Source organism: Carcharodon carcharias, chromosome 13 (assembly GCF_017639515.1).
Source record: "Carcharodon carcharias isolate sCarCar2 chromosome 13, sCarCar2.pri, whole genome shotgun sequence".
Lineage (NCBI taxonomy): Eukaryota > Metazoa > Chordata > Chondrichthyes > Lamniformes > Lamnidae > Carcharodon > Carcharodon carcharias.
The window spans coordinates 562,980-577,154 of NC_054479.1; the positions used below are offsets into that span (position 1 = coordinate 562,980).

Consider the following 14,175-nt stretch of genomic DNA (forward strand, 5'->3'; position numbering starts at 1 on the left):
CCAGGACTTGATGGCCATGGAAGGAGTGTTCATGACACAGTTCAAAGAATCGATAATCAACCTGCTAATCCTTCCAACACCTCCCCACTGCCCTGACAGGAAAAAGCGTGGGTGGAGACACAAAAAAAATAAACACATGACTTGTCTGGGCTGGGCTAGCCTGGCCAGTTCAGTGTGCTGAAGTGACCTCTATCAATGTGCTGGATATTCCTAGAGGAGCAGCTGCCCTGGTTTCCGGTGCTAACTTAGCACTCTGCCACCATTGCTGTAAAGTCTGTGCTGTGATGGTTTTTGTATAACGTGTTGAAATGGCTGTTGGGTTCTGACGATAAATCCTCATTTTAAAAAAAAACTTCTTACTGCAGAAAAAAGCGGAAGCTGCTCACCGAACTCTGGAGGGACTGGGTCCTCGGGTTGAACTGGTGAGTCTTGTCTTGTCTCTACCCATCTGGCTGATATACAACTAATTCTCTTAATCCTTTCTTCAATGTTTGAGTAAACTTAGATCAGAGACTAGGAAGCAGAAAACAGCTTTATGAACCATTAACCAGACAACTTTCTGAATACTGCAGGCAGTCTCGCTGACATCTTTAACCTGCTTTCAACCCTATACAGACCATCTGAGTGTAGAACAGGAAACCCAAAAATAGCACTCATTTCTCACAGTCATTGTTGGGTGTGTTTGTTGGAGAATCAAGCACTGATATTTCAGTTTGTGATCTCATCTGTTACAGCATTGTCATGTGTAAGGTCAGAGATAAAAGCGGTGCGAGTTTGATCTGCTTTTATATTTTAGCTCTATTTCATCACATGCTGCCAAAGTAAAACAGTCGACTTATTTGGGAGACTTTTTTTGTTGTTCTTTAGACAGCATTGGTGCATATTTCACAACCGAATCCAACTCTCAACTAGAAAGGTGCCAACCCACCACGGTCTCCCTGCTTCAGTGGGTGTTTGAAGCTTAGCATGTCTGCTCAACAAGTAGACAGAATCCATCACACCAGGCAAACAAACAGGAAAGAAAGCAGATGTCAACTCTTCAACTTCCAAACTGGCACGTTAGGAGCATGTGCTCGGGACTGACAGACCATTTGTGGCCAACTAGTAACGCACACAAGACAGCTGTGATTGACATGGAACTTGATGGGCTGGACATCGACATAGCTTTCCTACAAGAGACCAGGATCACCTGGAGCGGATCACTGAAAGAAAAACATTACGCATTCATCAGGGGAAGATTTCAGAAGGAATGTGTGAGCACGGTGTAGGCTTTGCTGTAAGGGATCGCGACTCTCGATGATTGAGCTCCCACAAACGGTTCAGAATGTTTTCTCTCCATCTGTCTCTCAACTCAAATGGGGCCAGTTAACCACATTAGTAACAGCTCCAATGTTGTGCTCCACAACAGAGGCAAAAGACCAGTTCTATGAAGGACTGGACAGTGCTCTCCACAGAATCCTTAAGCCAGAACATCTTTACCTACTGGGGGGTTTCAACACAAGAGTGGATGTGGACCATGAGACATGGCCCTCCTGCCTCAGACATCATGAGCTGAGAAAGATAAAAGGAAAATGTACAGAGACTGCTTGACCTTTGCTGCTACCACGATATTTGTGTAACTAACACCTCCTTTCAGAACAAACCGTGCCACAAGGTGTCCTGGAAACATCCAAGATCAGGGCATTAGTGCCAGCTGGATCTGACCATCACCAGATGTGACACTCTGAACAGCATTCTCCTTCAGCAAAGAAAATGGCTGCATTGAAAACAAAGGTGGGGAGGTCATCACCGACTGCTATAAACAGTTGGAGAGATGGGTGGAACACCACCTTGAGCTGTATTCTTGAGAGAGCACTGGCACTGGGGAACTCTAGACACCATAGTAAGCCTGCCTGTCAGGGTAGAACTGGATATCAAAGCCCTAGTGGAGGAGCTTAGCAAAGCTATTGACTCACTTACCCATGGACAAAACTCCAGGTGCTGACACTACACCGCCTGAACTCATTGAGCATAGGAAACTGGCACTCCTGCAGCAACTGCACAAACTTCTGTCTCTGCTGGAGGGAAGGAGCAGTGCCCCGGGATATGCAAGATGTGAAGATTGTGACTCAGTACAAGAGCAAGGGCACCTGCAGCGATTGCAACAGCCAGCGAGGCATCTCCCTGCTGAGCATCACGAGAAATGTTTTCGCCCATTGCCCTGGTCAGAGTGCAGATCCTGGCTGAACGGATTTACCCGGAATCCCAGTGTGGTTTCAGAACTGGAAGGCCTACAATTGACATGATCTTCTCAGTCCGGTAGCTGCAAGAGAAATGATAAGAACAAAAGAGAGCATGGTATATTGCCCTCATGGATCTCACCAGATGGTCTTGAGACAGTGGTAGTGTGCCTACCTGTGAGCGACAAGCCCCAGGTTCAAGTCCCATGCAGGACTTGTTGGCCACAGAAGAAGCGTACATGAGGCAATTCAATGCCTGATAACAACCCAGGAATCCTTCCACCACCTCGCCACTATTCCCCAAAATAAAAATTAAAGCCTATGTGGAGAGATGCTTAAAAAGAAAGTCTGTCTCGCCAAAGCACTTGGCCACCTGAGCCAAGATGCTTTTTTTGAAGTTATATTTGGAGAAAACTGGCTGCTCACCGAAGCTGCTCAGTGTGATCTCTTCTTTCCAAGACAACATGCTGGGTCAGGTCAGCTATGACAGGGCAACATCAGAACCCTCGGAGATCCACAATGGGGTCAAACAAGGTTGTGTTCTGGCACCGACACTCTTTGGCCTATTCTTCTCTTTGCTGCTGTCATATTCCTTCCAGCAATAGTACTGAAGACTTGTGCTCCAGAACTTGCTGCTCCCCTAGCCAAGCTGTTCCAGTACAGCTACAACACTGGCATCCACCCAGCTATGTGGAAAATTGCCCAGGTATGTCCTGTACACAAAATGCAGAACAAATCCAACCCAACTAATTACCAGTCTGCTCTGTCATCAGTAAAGTAATGGAAGGGGTCATCAACAGTGCTATCAAGCGGCACTTGCTTAGCAATAACCTGCTCACTGATGCCCAGTTTGGGTTCCACCAGGGCCACTCAGCTCCTGACCTCATTACAGCCTTTGTTCAAAACATGGCCAAAAGAGCTGGACTCCCGAGGTGAGAGTGACTACCCTTGATGTCAAGGCCGCATTTGACCGAGTGTGGCATCAAGGAGCCCTGGCAAAACTGGAGTCAGTGGGAATCGGGGGGAAACTCTCCGCTGGTTGGAGTCATACCTAGCACAAAGGAAGATAGTCATGGTTGTTGGATGTCAGTCATCTCAGCTCCAGGACATCACTGCAGGAGTTCCTCAGGGTAGTGTCCTCAGCCCAACCATCTTCAGCTGCTTCATCTTCACTGATCTTCCTTCCATCATAAAGGTCAGAATTGAGGATGTTCACTGATGATTGGACAATGTTCAGCATCATTCGCAACTCCTCAGATACTGAAGCAGTCCATGTCCAAATGCAGCAAGACCTGAACAATATCCAGGCTCGGGGCTGACAAGTGGCATCCACAAACATTTACTCCCTCCACCAATGATGCACAGTGACAGCAGTGTGTACCATCTACAAGATGCACTGCAGGAATTCACCAAGGCTCCTTCAACAGCACCTTCCAAACCCATGACCACAACCATCTAGAAGGACAAGGGCAGCAGATAGATGGGAACACCACCACCTGGAAGTTCCGCTCCAAGTCACTCACCATCCTGACTTGGAAATATATCGCTGTTCCTTCACTGTCACTGGGTCAAAATCCTGGAACTCCCTCCTTAACAGCACTGTGGGTGTATCTACACCGCACAGACTGCAGCGGTTCAAGAAGGCAGCTCACCACCACCTTCTCAAGGGCAGCTAGGGATGGGCAATAAATGCTGGTCTAGACAGCAAAGCCCACATCCCGTGAGTAAATTAAAAAAAAAAATTCTGATGATCTGTTGGCTGGCCATAATTTGCTGGGTGAAAGCAGGAACGTGGGTGGCTAACGCAGTGCTGATGCAATGTCCAGTCTGTTTCGAGTTGTGAATAAAATGGCTTTTGCTCTTGAGCTCTTATACACAGAATGGCATCGGAGGTCACACGACTATGGCAAGTCAATAGCCACATTGCACAAAGCCACTTCTCCAAACATTCCCCTTTTCATAAGATAAAAAACCTGTATACACGATCATTTGCAGTTGCAAATCAGGCACATACAGTGGTGATTTTTATACGTACAGAAAACTGGTCACACTAGGCTGACCCTGCACACAATCTCTAAAGCCTTCAGATCTTCTCTGGTATACGTGCAGGCTGTTACTGGCTAATCATGTAGTGTCTGCTTGTTCCTGGGGTGATGTTGCCTCTCCAGGGAATTTCATTGCCGTGGTTAGTGTTGCTGCCATGGTAATTGTTGTTGCTGATCTGTTGCCTTTGTTAGGGAACGGTTGATGTCTGGGACTGATGGTTGTTCAGTTGCTTGTGTGGTTGGTGAACTAACTTCCTCCTCATCAGCTGTCTGCTGTGAAGGAGCAGCTTCTCCAGTGGCATGTATATTTCTACTGTTACTACAATATATCTGGTCATTTATTTTCACTGTGTACGATCGATGTGATAACATAGAAACTAGGAGCAGGAGTAGGCCATTCGGCCCTTCGAGCCTGCTCCGCCATTCATTATGATCATGGCTGATCATCCAACTCAATAGCCTGCTCCTGCTTTCTCCCCATAGCCTTTGATCCCTTTTACCCCAAGAGCTATATCTAACTCCTTCTTGAAAACGTACAATGTTTTGGTCTCAACTACTTTCTATGGTAGCGAATTCCACAGGCTCACCACTCCCTTGGTGAAGAAATTTCTCCTCATCTCAGTCCTAAATGGTCTACCCCATATCCTCAGACTGTGACCCCCTGGTTCTAGACATTGGGAACATCCTTCCTGCATCTACCCTGTCTAGTCCTGTTAGAATTATATAGGTTTCAATGAGATCCCCCCTCTTTCTTCTGAACCCCAGCGAATATAATCCTAATCGACTCAACCTCTCATGTCAGTCCTGCCATCCCAGGGATCAGTCGGGTAAACCTTCGCTGCAGTCCCTCTATAGCAAGTACATCCTTCCTCAGATAAGGAGACTAAAACTGCACACAATATTCCAGATGTGGTCTCACCAAGGCCCTGTACAATTGCAGTAAGACATCCCTGTTCCTGTACTTGAATCCTCTGGCTATGAAGGTCAACATACCATTTGCCTTCTTTACCGCCTGCTGCACCTGCATGCTTACCTTCAGCGACTGGTGTACAAGGACACCCAGGTCTCGTTGCACATTCCCCTCTCTCAATTTATAGCCACACAGATAATAATCTGTCTTCCTGCTTTTGCTACCAAAATGGATAATCTTACATTTATCCACATTATACTGCATCTGCCATGCATTTGCCCACTCACTCAGCTTGTCCAAATCACACTGAAGCATCCTCCTCACAGCTCACCCTCCCACCCAGCTTGGTGTCATCTGCAAATTTGGAGATATTACATTTAATTCCCTCATCTAAACCATTAATATATATTGTGATTAGTTGGGGTCCCAGCACCAATCCCTACGGGGGTACCCCACTAGTCACTGCCTGCCACTTGGAAAAAGACCCATTTATTCCTACTCTTTGTTTCCTGTCTACCAACCAGTTTTCTATCTATCTCAAGACACTACCTGCAATTCCATGTGCTTTAATTTTACACGCTAATCTCTTATGTGGGACTTTGTTGAAAGCCTTCTGAAAGTTCAAATAAACCTCATCAACTCTACTAGCTACATCCTCAAAAAAGTCCAGCAGATTTGTCAAGCATGATTTCCCTTTCGTTAATCAATGCTGATTCTGTCCGATTCTGCCACTGTTTTCCAAGTGTTCAGCTGTTAAATTTTTTATAATGACTCTAGAATTTTCCCCACTACCGACGTCAGGCTGACGGGTCTATAATTCCCTATTTTCTCTCTGCCTCCCTTTTTAAATAGTGGGATAACTTCTTTACACAGATCCCGAGTCGCCAAGTGGGCTGACTTTTGAGCGCTGAATATTTGCGCACTGACCGGCTTTCCAATTCTCAGCTCTGGCAATGTTTTGGCAGATTTATCAAAGTGAAATTTGCTTCTGTTGTTTCACTTTGATTTTGTCACTCCCTCATGTTACTCCTCCTGGCTTCAGTGGTGCTTTGGCTGTCGGAAGAGTAGTTTGGGGTGTGGTGTGCTACTAGTCGATGAACTAGACTACTTTCCATGCCCTCATTGGGTCTATTTCCTTCACTGTATGGTTGCTGCATATACATCTTGCTTGATCTACTCGAATTTTTGATTATCCTTTGGCAATATTCACTGTTGCCTCAGCCTTTCCATTTGACTGAGGATGTTGGGGAGATGATGTGGAGTGCTGAATTTCCCAGTCATTTATGAAGTGTCTGAATTCTTTACTTGTGACCTGAGGGCTATTGTCACTCATCACAAATGTCATAACGACTGAAGTGTGCTTTCAAACATTAAGATTTTACTGGTGGTCACTGACATCAGCTTGTCCAACTCAGTGGTCTAAATTGTAGTCAGTGACAGGTTAGTCAGTTCCAGTGGGAGTGAAGAGATCCACTCCTAGCTTCACGCATGGTCTTAGATAAAAGCAAAAAACTGCAGATGCTGGAAATCCAAAACAGAAACAAAAATACCTGATAAAACTCAGCAGGTCTGGCAGCATCTGCGGAGAGGAACACAGTTAACGTTTCGAGGCCGAATGACCCTTGAACAGAACTAAGTAAAAATAGAAGAGAGGTGAAATATAGCAGGTGATATATTTCACCTCTCTTCTACTTTTTACTTAGTTTTTTGAAAGGTCATTCAGACTCGAAACGTTAACTGTGTTCCTCACCGCAGATGCTGCCAGATCTGAGTTTTTCCAGGTATTTTTGTTTTTGTTCATGCATGGTCTGCCTGGGATGTCATAAGTCATGAGTGGCTCTTTAGCTTAGCTTGATGTTCATCACAAGCACTGCACGGTCTGATGAGGTCCTTCATCTGCTTGCTCATGTTTGGCCAATGGAGCACTTCTCTTGCCTCTCTCAGGCTAGAATCATTTCCTTGATGAATTGTTTGGATGCACTTCAGCATCTCTTTCCTCATCTCCTTCAGGATAATGCCATCTTGGTCAACCTTTTCACATGTGTATGCCTGATACTCTTATAACAATAGGTGTCCTTGATCATTCCGGGCATCCTTTCATCACAACTTCCAGCAGCACTTGGAGAGTTGCATCTGTGTTGTTTCCTTGATCTGAACAAGGCACTTGTCTGTCAGATTCACTGATTCCACCGGGTTGATGACTTCCGGAGCATGTCGTGCTTTTGCTGCTTGTTCAATCTGGAAGATTTCACGCTCTGTACTAGCATCAGCAACTTTGTTCAAAGAGCATGCAGCTCTTGACAACATGTCAGCAATGGACACCAGCTTCCCAGCTTGTACTTCACTTCCAAATGATATCTCTGCAAACAAAGTAACATCATTTGCAGAGGCTTTGGAGCAGTAGAAGTGGTTTGATAAATATGCTTTGAAGTGCCTTGTGGTCCGACTCAACTATTATTTTCTTAATCCCAAGCAGTTACTGGTTAAAATGCTCACAAAGACAATAGCCACGCACTGTTTCTTAAGCTGGGTGTAGCATCGTTCCGTTTGCATTAATGTTCCGAATGCAAATGCAGCTGACTTTCCTTGCTGCATGAGGGCTGCTCCAAGGCCTGTTTTACTGCATCACACTGCAGGGTGACTTGGTCGTTGACATCATAGTACCTCAGGACTGGAATTGTCATCACTAGTTTGATGTGAATGAAAGCTGCTTCTTACTCTGTGCCCTAATACCAATAAACATCCTTTGCAATGAGGTTCACACTGATGACAAATCGGGGAAGAACTTGGTTAGGTAGTTCACAAATCCTACAAATGTTGCCCTGTCTTCACTTCTGTTGGTTGCTGCATCTCTGCTACAGCTCTCACCTTATCAGGATCAGAGTGACATCCTTTTGCTGTCAGTACATGACCTATGTACTTGACTTCAGTCATCTTCAGTTGCAGTTTTTTCTTGTTCAGCTTCAGGTTCATCTGTTGAACTCTCTCTAGGAGTTTCTCAGATTCTAAGTATAGTCTGAGATGGCTTCTTCTATTCTATCTCCACGTCTGTAAACTAGCAGATCATCCACGATCGCTTCCACTCCTGGAAGATCATTGACTATCTCATGCTGTCTGTGATGCTTTTCCAAAACTGTAAAAATGCCAAACAGCATGCGTAACCACCTGTACCTCCCAATGGTTTCCAGAACGTGGTCAGGAAGCTGCTGCTTTCATCCAACTTCACTTACCAGTATCCATCCTTCACATCTAAAGCAGTAAAGACCTTTGTCTTGGTGAGTTGTTGCAACATTTCTTCAATGGTTGGTATAGGTTAGTGAGAGTTCTTCAAACTTTATTGAAGTCCTTTGGATCTATGTACACTCTAAGCTTTCCAGATTTTTCACTGCTACCATGCTGCTAATCCAGTCTGCAGGAATTGCCACTTTCTTGATTATTCCTATCTTTTCAAGCTCCTCAAACCTGTTTTTCAGGCAAGACTTGAGGGCAGCTGGAACTCTCCTCGGAAGGTGCTGAGTTGGTCCCACACACTCATCTACTTCAAGATAATATTCATCAGGAAATGATCCAAGACCTGTGAAACATCTTTGTAATTTGTCACAATCTGTTCAGCAGTCAATGGCTTTGTGCGGTGTGAAACACTACAAACCTTTTCTGGTACATGGAGGGTTACCAGTCCAGGTTTGACTTGTTTCAACTGAGTTGAGAGCATTTAGCTTAGTGTCCATCATCTGGAACTGCAGATCTTCTTTCTCCCTATTGTATTGGACTCTCAGCTCAGTTTGTCCTCTTGGGGTGAGTATCATTACATCAAAGAACCTTCAATGGCTTCATTTTCGGGTGAGGCCCAGGGTGCAATACAGTTTGCAGTACTCTTTCCCTAGCACAGATAGCAGAGTTGCTACTCATATTAGTTCAGCTTTATTGTTTAGCACTGTGGCAATGTTATAGTTCTGCGGTTGAGACTGGACGAATTTCCAATTCATTCTCAAATCTCCCTTTATCTCTATAGGAACTGGTACTGGAATATTCAAAGCCATACTGACTCACCCAGCAGTCAATGTCCTGTTGAAAGTTGCAGACTGAAGTTTTAATTATTCTGTGCTGTTTCTTACAGCTGTTGGGTCTCTTACAGCAATGAAAATCCACTCAATCCCAGCTGCCCATTCCTGATACTTTGTTCCATGTGGTGGCTCAAATGGCTTCTGCTCTTGAGCTTTAATACACACAGGGTAACATCAGAGTTCACTTGGCTATGACAAGCCAATGGAAAGCCACATGTACAAACTCACTTCTCCAAACAGACACAGCCCAACTGGTTCTTTAATAAGCTACAGACCTGTGCCAACCTTGCAGGGAGGGTCTCTGGTGATATGTAGATGCGTACACACTCCTTTCGGGATGGTTAACTGTGTCTGCACATTAGCAGCAGAGGCTAGCAGTAAACTGAGGAACATCTGAAAGTTCCTGAATTCTTTGAAACCACGAGACAAAACAAACTACTCCTTAGCCGACGATGGGCTGGTTATTGCTGTATTTCTTCTTGAAACCTCTCCCTGCCCCCAAGCTGTTTTGTCACAATTGGAAATCACCTGTTTCACAAGCTCCACCAATTCATATTTCAGTTTCCCTGCAGTCAGTTTCCTGTTCACAGTAAGACTTGGGGAAAATGAGCTTCTCCAAGTCTGAGCCAAAGCCAGTGTTTGTTCAATTTGTACCCAAGGCCAGAATATTCCAGCCCCTCATGCCAGTGGGATCTTCCAGTGCCGCTGATGTGAATGGAGGTTTCATTGGCTCACCAGCCCCACTGCAGAGAAACCCACTGTGATGGGAAGGCGGGGAGTGGGCTGGAGAACTCCGGCCAAATGAGTGGCCAGACTGGACTGAATTATCCAGAGCGTGAGTTCCAACCGCAATGCAGCAAAATTAAATTCAGTTTAAAATATCTGAATAGAAAATGTCAGTTAAAGTAACCATGAAACTGTCAGCTGAGCATCAAGACCCAATTACTTTATACTTATTTTAGAAAAGGATACCTGACATTCTGGCCTAGATGTGACTCCAGTCCCATGTTTTTACTCTGAGGTGACCAGTGAGCCCCTCAGTTAAGGACAATTAGGGATTTGCAAAGAATGCTGACCTTGCCAGTGACACGAACATCCTGAGATTGAGTAATGTTACTTAGAGTTGCCAACAAAATTTTCTCTTTATAAAAAAAAAAGCAAAATACGGCGGATGCAGGGAATCTGAAACAAAAACAGAAAATGCTGGAAAAACTCAGCAGGTCTGACAGCGTCTGTCAAGAGAGAAACAGAGTTAACATTTTGAGTCCATATTATCCTTCTTCAGAGCTGAAGAGAAGTACAAATGTGATGAAATTTATACTGTTTAAAAGGGATGGAACAGGTGAAGCTGGATAGAAGGCCAGCGATAAGTGGGAGCTGAGGAGCGATTGACAAAGATGTCATGAATACAAGACAAAGGGAGTGTTAATGGTAGTGGTGAGGGCTAAGGGAGGCACTAATTGTGGCATAAAGTTATGAAAGCAGGATGTGATAATAGCAGAACAAGGGTCAGCACTCTGAAAGAGCAACATGAACAAGCAACAGATGGGGAAAGGAATAAAAAAGGGGGTAAAGCAATGAATAAATGAATTGAAATGAAAATGAGTGGATAAAAAAATAAAAATAAAATTTTTAAACGAGGGGATTAAAAAACGGGGTGAAGATAAAGGAGAGAGTTCATGGTCTGAAGTTGTTGAACTCAATGTTAAGTCCGGAAGGCTGTAAAGTGCCTAATCGGAAGATGAGGTGCTGTTCCTCCAGTTTGCGTTGAGCTTCACTGGAACGTTGCAGCAGGCCAAGGACGGACATGTGGGCATGAGAGCAGGGTGGTGTGTTGAAATGGCAAGCGACAGGGAGGTCTAGGTCACGTTTGCGGACAGACTGAAGGTGTTCCGCAAAGCGGTCACCCAGTCTGCGTTTGGTCTCCAATATAGAGGAGACCGCATTGGGAGCAGCGAAAGCAGTAGACCAAATTGAAGGAGGTGCAAGTGAAGCACTTAAAACTGAGGACAAGGGGGACCCTATCATGGCTGTGGAAGGGGAAGGTGTGAGGGCAGAGGCGCGGGAAATGTGTCGGACACAGTTTAGGGCCCTGTCACCCATTGTGGGTGGGAAGCATTGGTTAAGGAAGATGGAAGACATGTCAGAAGCGCCGTTTTGGAAAGTGGCTTAATTGGAACAGATGCGACAGAGGCAAAGGAACTGAGAGGGAGTCCTTACAGGAAGCAGGGTGTGAAGAGCTGTAGTCGAGGTAGTGTGCGAGTCGGTGGGCTTGTAATGAATATTGGTGGATAGTCTATCACCAGAAATGGAGACAGAGAGGTCAAGAAAGGGAAGGGAAGTGTTGGAGATGGACCATGTGTAGGTGATAGAGGGATCGAAACTGGAAGCAAAATGGATAAAATTTTCCAGGTCCAGAATACAGTAATTGATGTACTGAAGAAAAGAGTTGTGGGAGAGGACCTGAGGAGGATTGGTACAAGGAATGTTCCACATACCCCATTGAGAGACAGGCATATTGGGGCCCATGCAGATAGCCATATCCACACCTTTTATTTGGAGGAAGTGAGAGGAGTTGAAGGAGAAATTGTTCAGTGTGAGAACAAGTTCAGCCAGACGGAGGAGAGTAGTGGTGGATGGGGATTGTCCGGGCCTCTGTTCGAGGAAGAAGCGGAGAGCCCTCAGACCATCCTGGTGGGGGATGGAGGTGTAGAGGGATTGGACGTCCATGGTGAAGAGAAGGCGATTAGGGCCAGGGAACTGGAAATTGTTGATATGACATAAGGCATCAGAGGAATCGCAGATGTAGGTGGGAAGAGTCTGGACAAGGGGAGAGAGAATGGAATCAAGATCAGAAGAAATGAGTTTCATGAGGCAGGAACAGGCTGACATGATGGGTCTACCGGGACAGTCCTGTTTGTCGATTTTGAGAAGGAGGTAGAAGTGAGCTGTCCGGGGTTGGGATACCATGAGGATGGAAGCTGTGGAGGGAAGATCTCCAGAGGAGATGAGGTCAGTGACAGTCCTGGAAACAATGACTTGATGTTCGGTGGTGGGGTCATGGTCCGGGGGAGATGGGAAGAAGTGTCTGAGAGTTGGTGCTCCGCCTCTGCGAGGTAGAGGTCAGTACATCAGACAACAACAGCACCACCCTTATCAACAGGTTTAATAACAAAGTCAGGGTTGGACCTGAGAGAACAGAGTGCAGCAAGTTCAGAAGGAGACAGGTTGGAGTGGGTGAGAGGAGCAGAGAAATTGAGACGGTCGATGTCACGCTGACAGTTCTCAATGAAAAGGGCAAGAACAGACCAGAGGGGTGGGGTCCAGGTGGAGGGAGAATACTGGAGTCGGGTGAAAGGATCTGTTGAATGGGGGTGGGAGGACTCCTGCCCAAGGAAGTGAGCATGGAGACGAAGGTGGCGGAAGAAGAGTTCAGCATCGTGCCCGAAATTCATTGAGGTGAGGGCGTAAAGGTATGAAACTGAGTCCTTTGAGTACAGAATGTTCAGCATCAGAGAGGGAAGGTCAGAGGGTATGATGAATACACAGCAAGGGTTGGGATTAGAAGAAGGGATGCAGGCAGAGGGACAGGAAGGGATGGAGGGTCCTGAATGGGTGTTGGTTTCAATAAGTTGTTGGAACTTGCGTTCATTAACACCTAAAAGAGAAAAAAAAGTTTCTTGTTAAGGTGTTAGATGAGATGAAGAATAAAATGAAACTGAGGGCAAGGACAGCTTTGAGATAGGGTGAGTCCGTGCTGCTGGAGGGAGAGGTCAAGTGTGCTCATATGGTGACGCATGGCACTCAGTGTGGATCTCAGGATGCGGCGAGAAGAGCAGTCCGAGGAGCGTCGTATGTCCCGGAGATACCTGTAATCCTGGGTGGATTTGAAACATGAGGGATGGAACTTCAGTTGGAATCTACGTGGGGTAAGTCGGAGACGGAGACAGTCACTGAGGAAGGAGATATGGCTCTGAAAGCGAGATTTAGTAAACATCATGTCAAACACCAGGAGGGAAGTGGAAGGCAATGAAGGTGAACAGGGTGAAAGAGAAACGGAAATCCTGTCGGAGAGAAGAGCAGCCCTTCTTTGAGGTAGGCATTCCTGGAAGAGAGTGGCAGTGAATTAAACATTAAGATAAAAGCATAATAATGCAGATGCTAGAAATCTGAAGCAAAAACAGAAAATACTGGAAAAACTCAGCATGTCTGATAGCATCTGTGGAGAGAGAAGCAGTTAACATTTCGAGTCAGTATGACCCTTCTTCAGAACTAAAGAGAAGTAAAATTGTGATGAAATTTATCCTGGTTTCTGTTTATAAAGTTCTCTTTTGCTGAGAATAAACTTCAGTTTATCTGGTTGATTTCCCCCGACAGCAGGTTCTGATCATTAGGCTGGTGATTTGGTGAAACCCTCGGTTAATGGAAATGACAGAAAACCAGCAGATTAACCACCTTAACTGCTATAACTAATGAAGCAGCTCTGAAATTTGCAGAATCTGCTAACAAATGTCAGTGAAATCTCTCTGTGACGCCTCTCCCTTCACGTAGGGCTGGCTGCTGGTCTGATTATGAGAGGCACAGCTCGAGGGGAATGGTTGTCACAATGTAAAAGACTCATGGACTCCGGAGCCTGAACAAATCATAATTTGTATTGTCTTTTTCTTTTTCTTTCAACAGCCATTATATAATCAGCCATCAGACACCAGGCAATACCATGAAAACATTCAAATGTGAGTTTGGAATTATTTTTCGGATATTATTGCCAGCTTGCACCTTTGACTTTCAAAAGAGACAGCGGACTGGGTAATTGGAGAAATCATTCTGCTTCTTGTGAGAGGCCAAGCTGAAAAAAATCAGTAGAGAAACCTAGGAGAAACCTCAGTTACATCAGAGAACCTTCCAGCACAAAGAGAAGCCATTTAGCCCATCGAGTT

The 14,175-nt window shown here is 45.4% G+C and overlaps 1 protein-coding gene across 11 annotated transcripts in view; it reads left to right on the forward strand.

Annotated features, from left to right (window-relative positions):
- ncor2 (nuclear receptor corepressor 2) overlaps nucleotides 1-14,175 on the forward strand; it is a 501,645-nt gene that overhangs the window by 99,103 nt on the left and 388,367 nt on the right. For all 11 annotated transcript variants that reach the window (XM_041202112.1, XM_041202119.1, XM_041202114.1 and 8 more), the window contains exons 7-8: nucleotides 366-422; nucleotides 13,919-13,971. In XM_041202112.1, coding sequence (XP_041058046.1) covers nucleotides 366-422; nucleotides 13,919-13,971 — 110 coding nt within the window. The remainder of the gene's footprint in view (nucleotides 1-365; nucleotides 423-13,918; nucleotides 13,972-14,175) is intronic.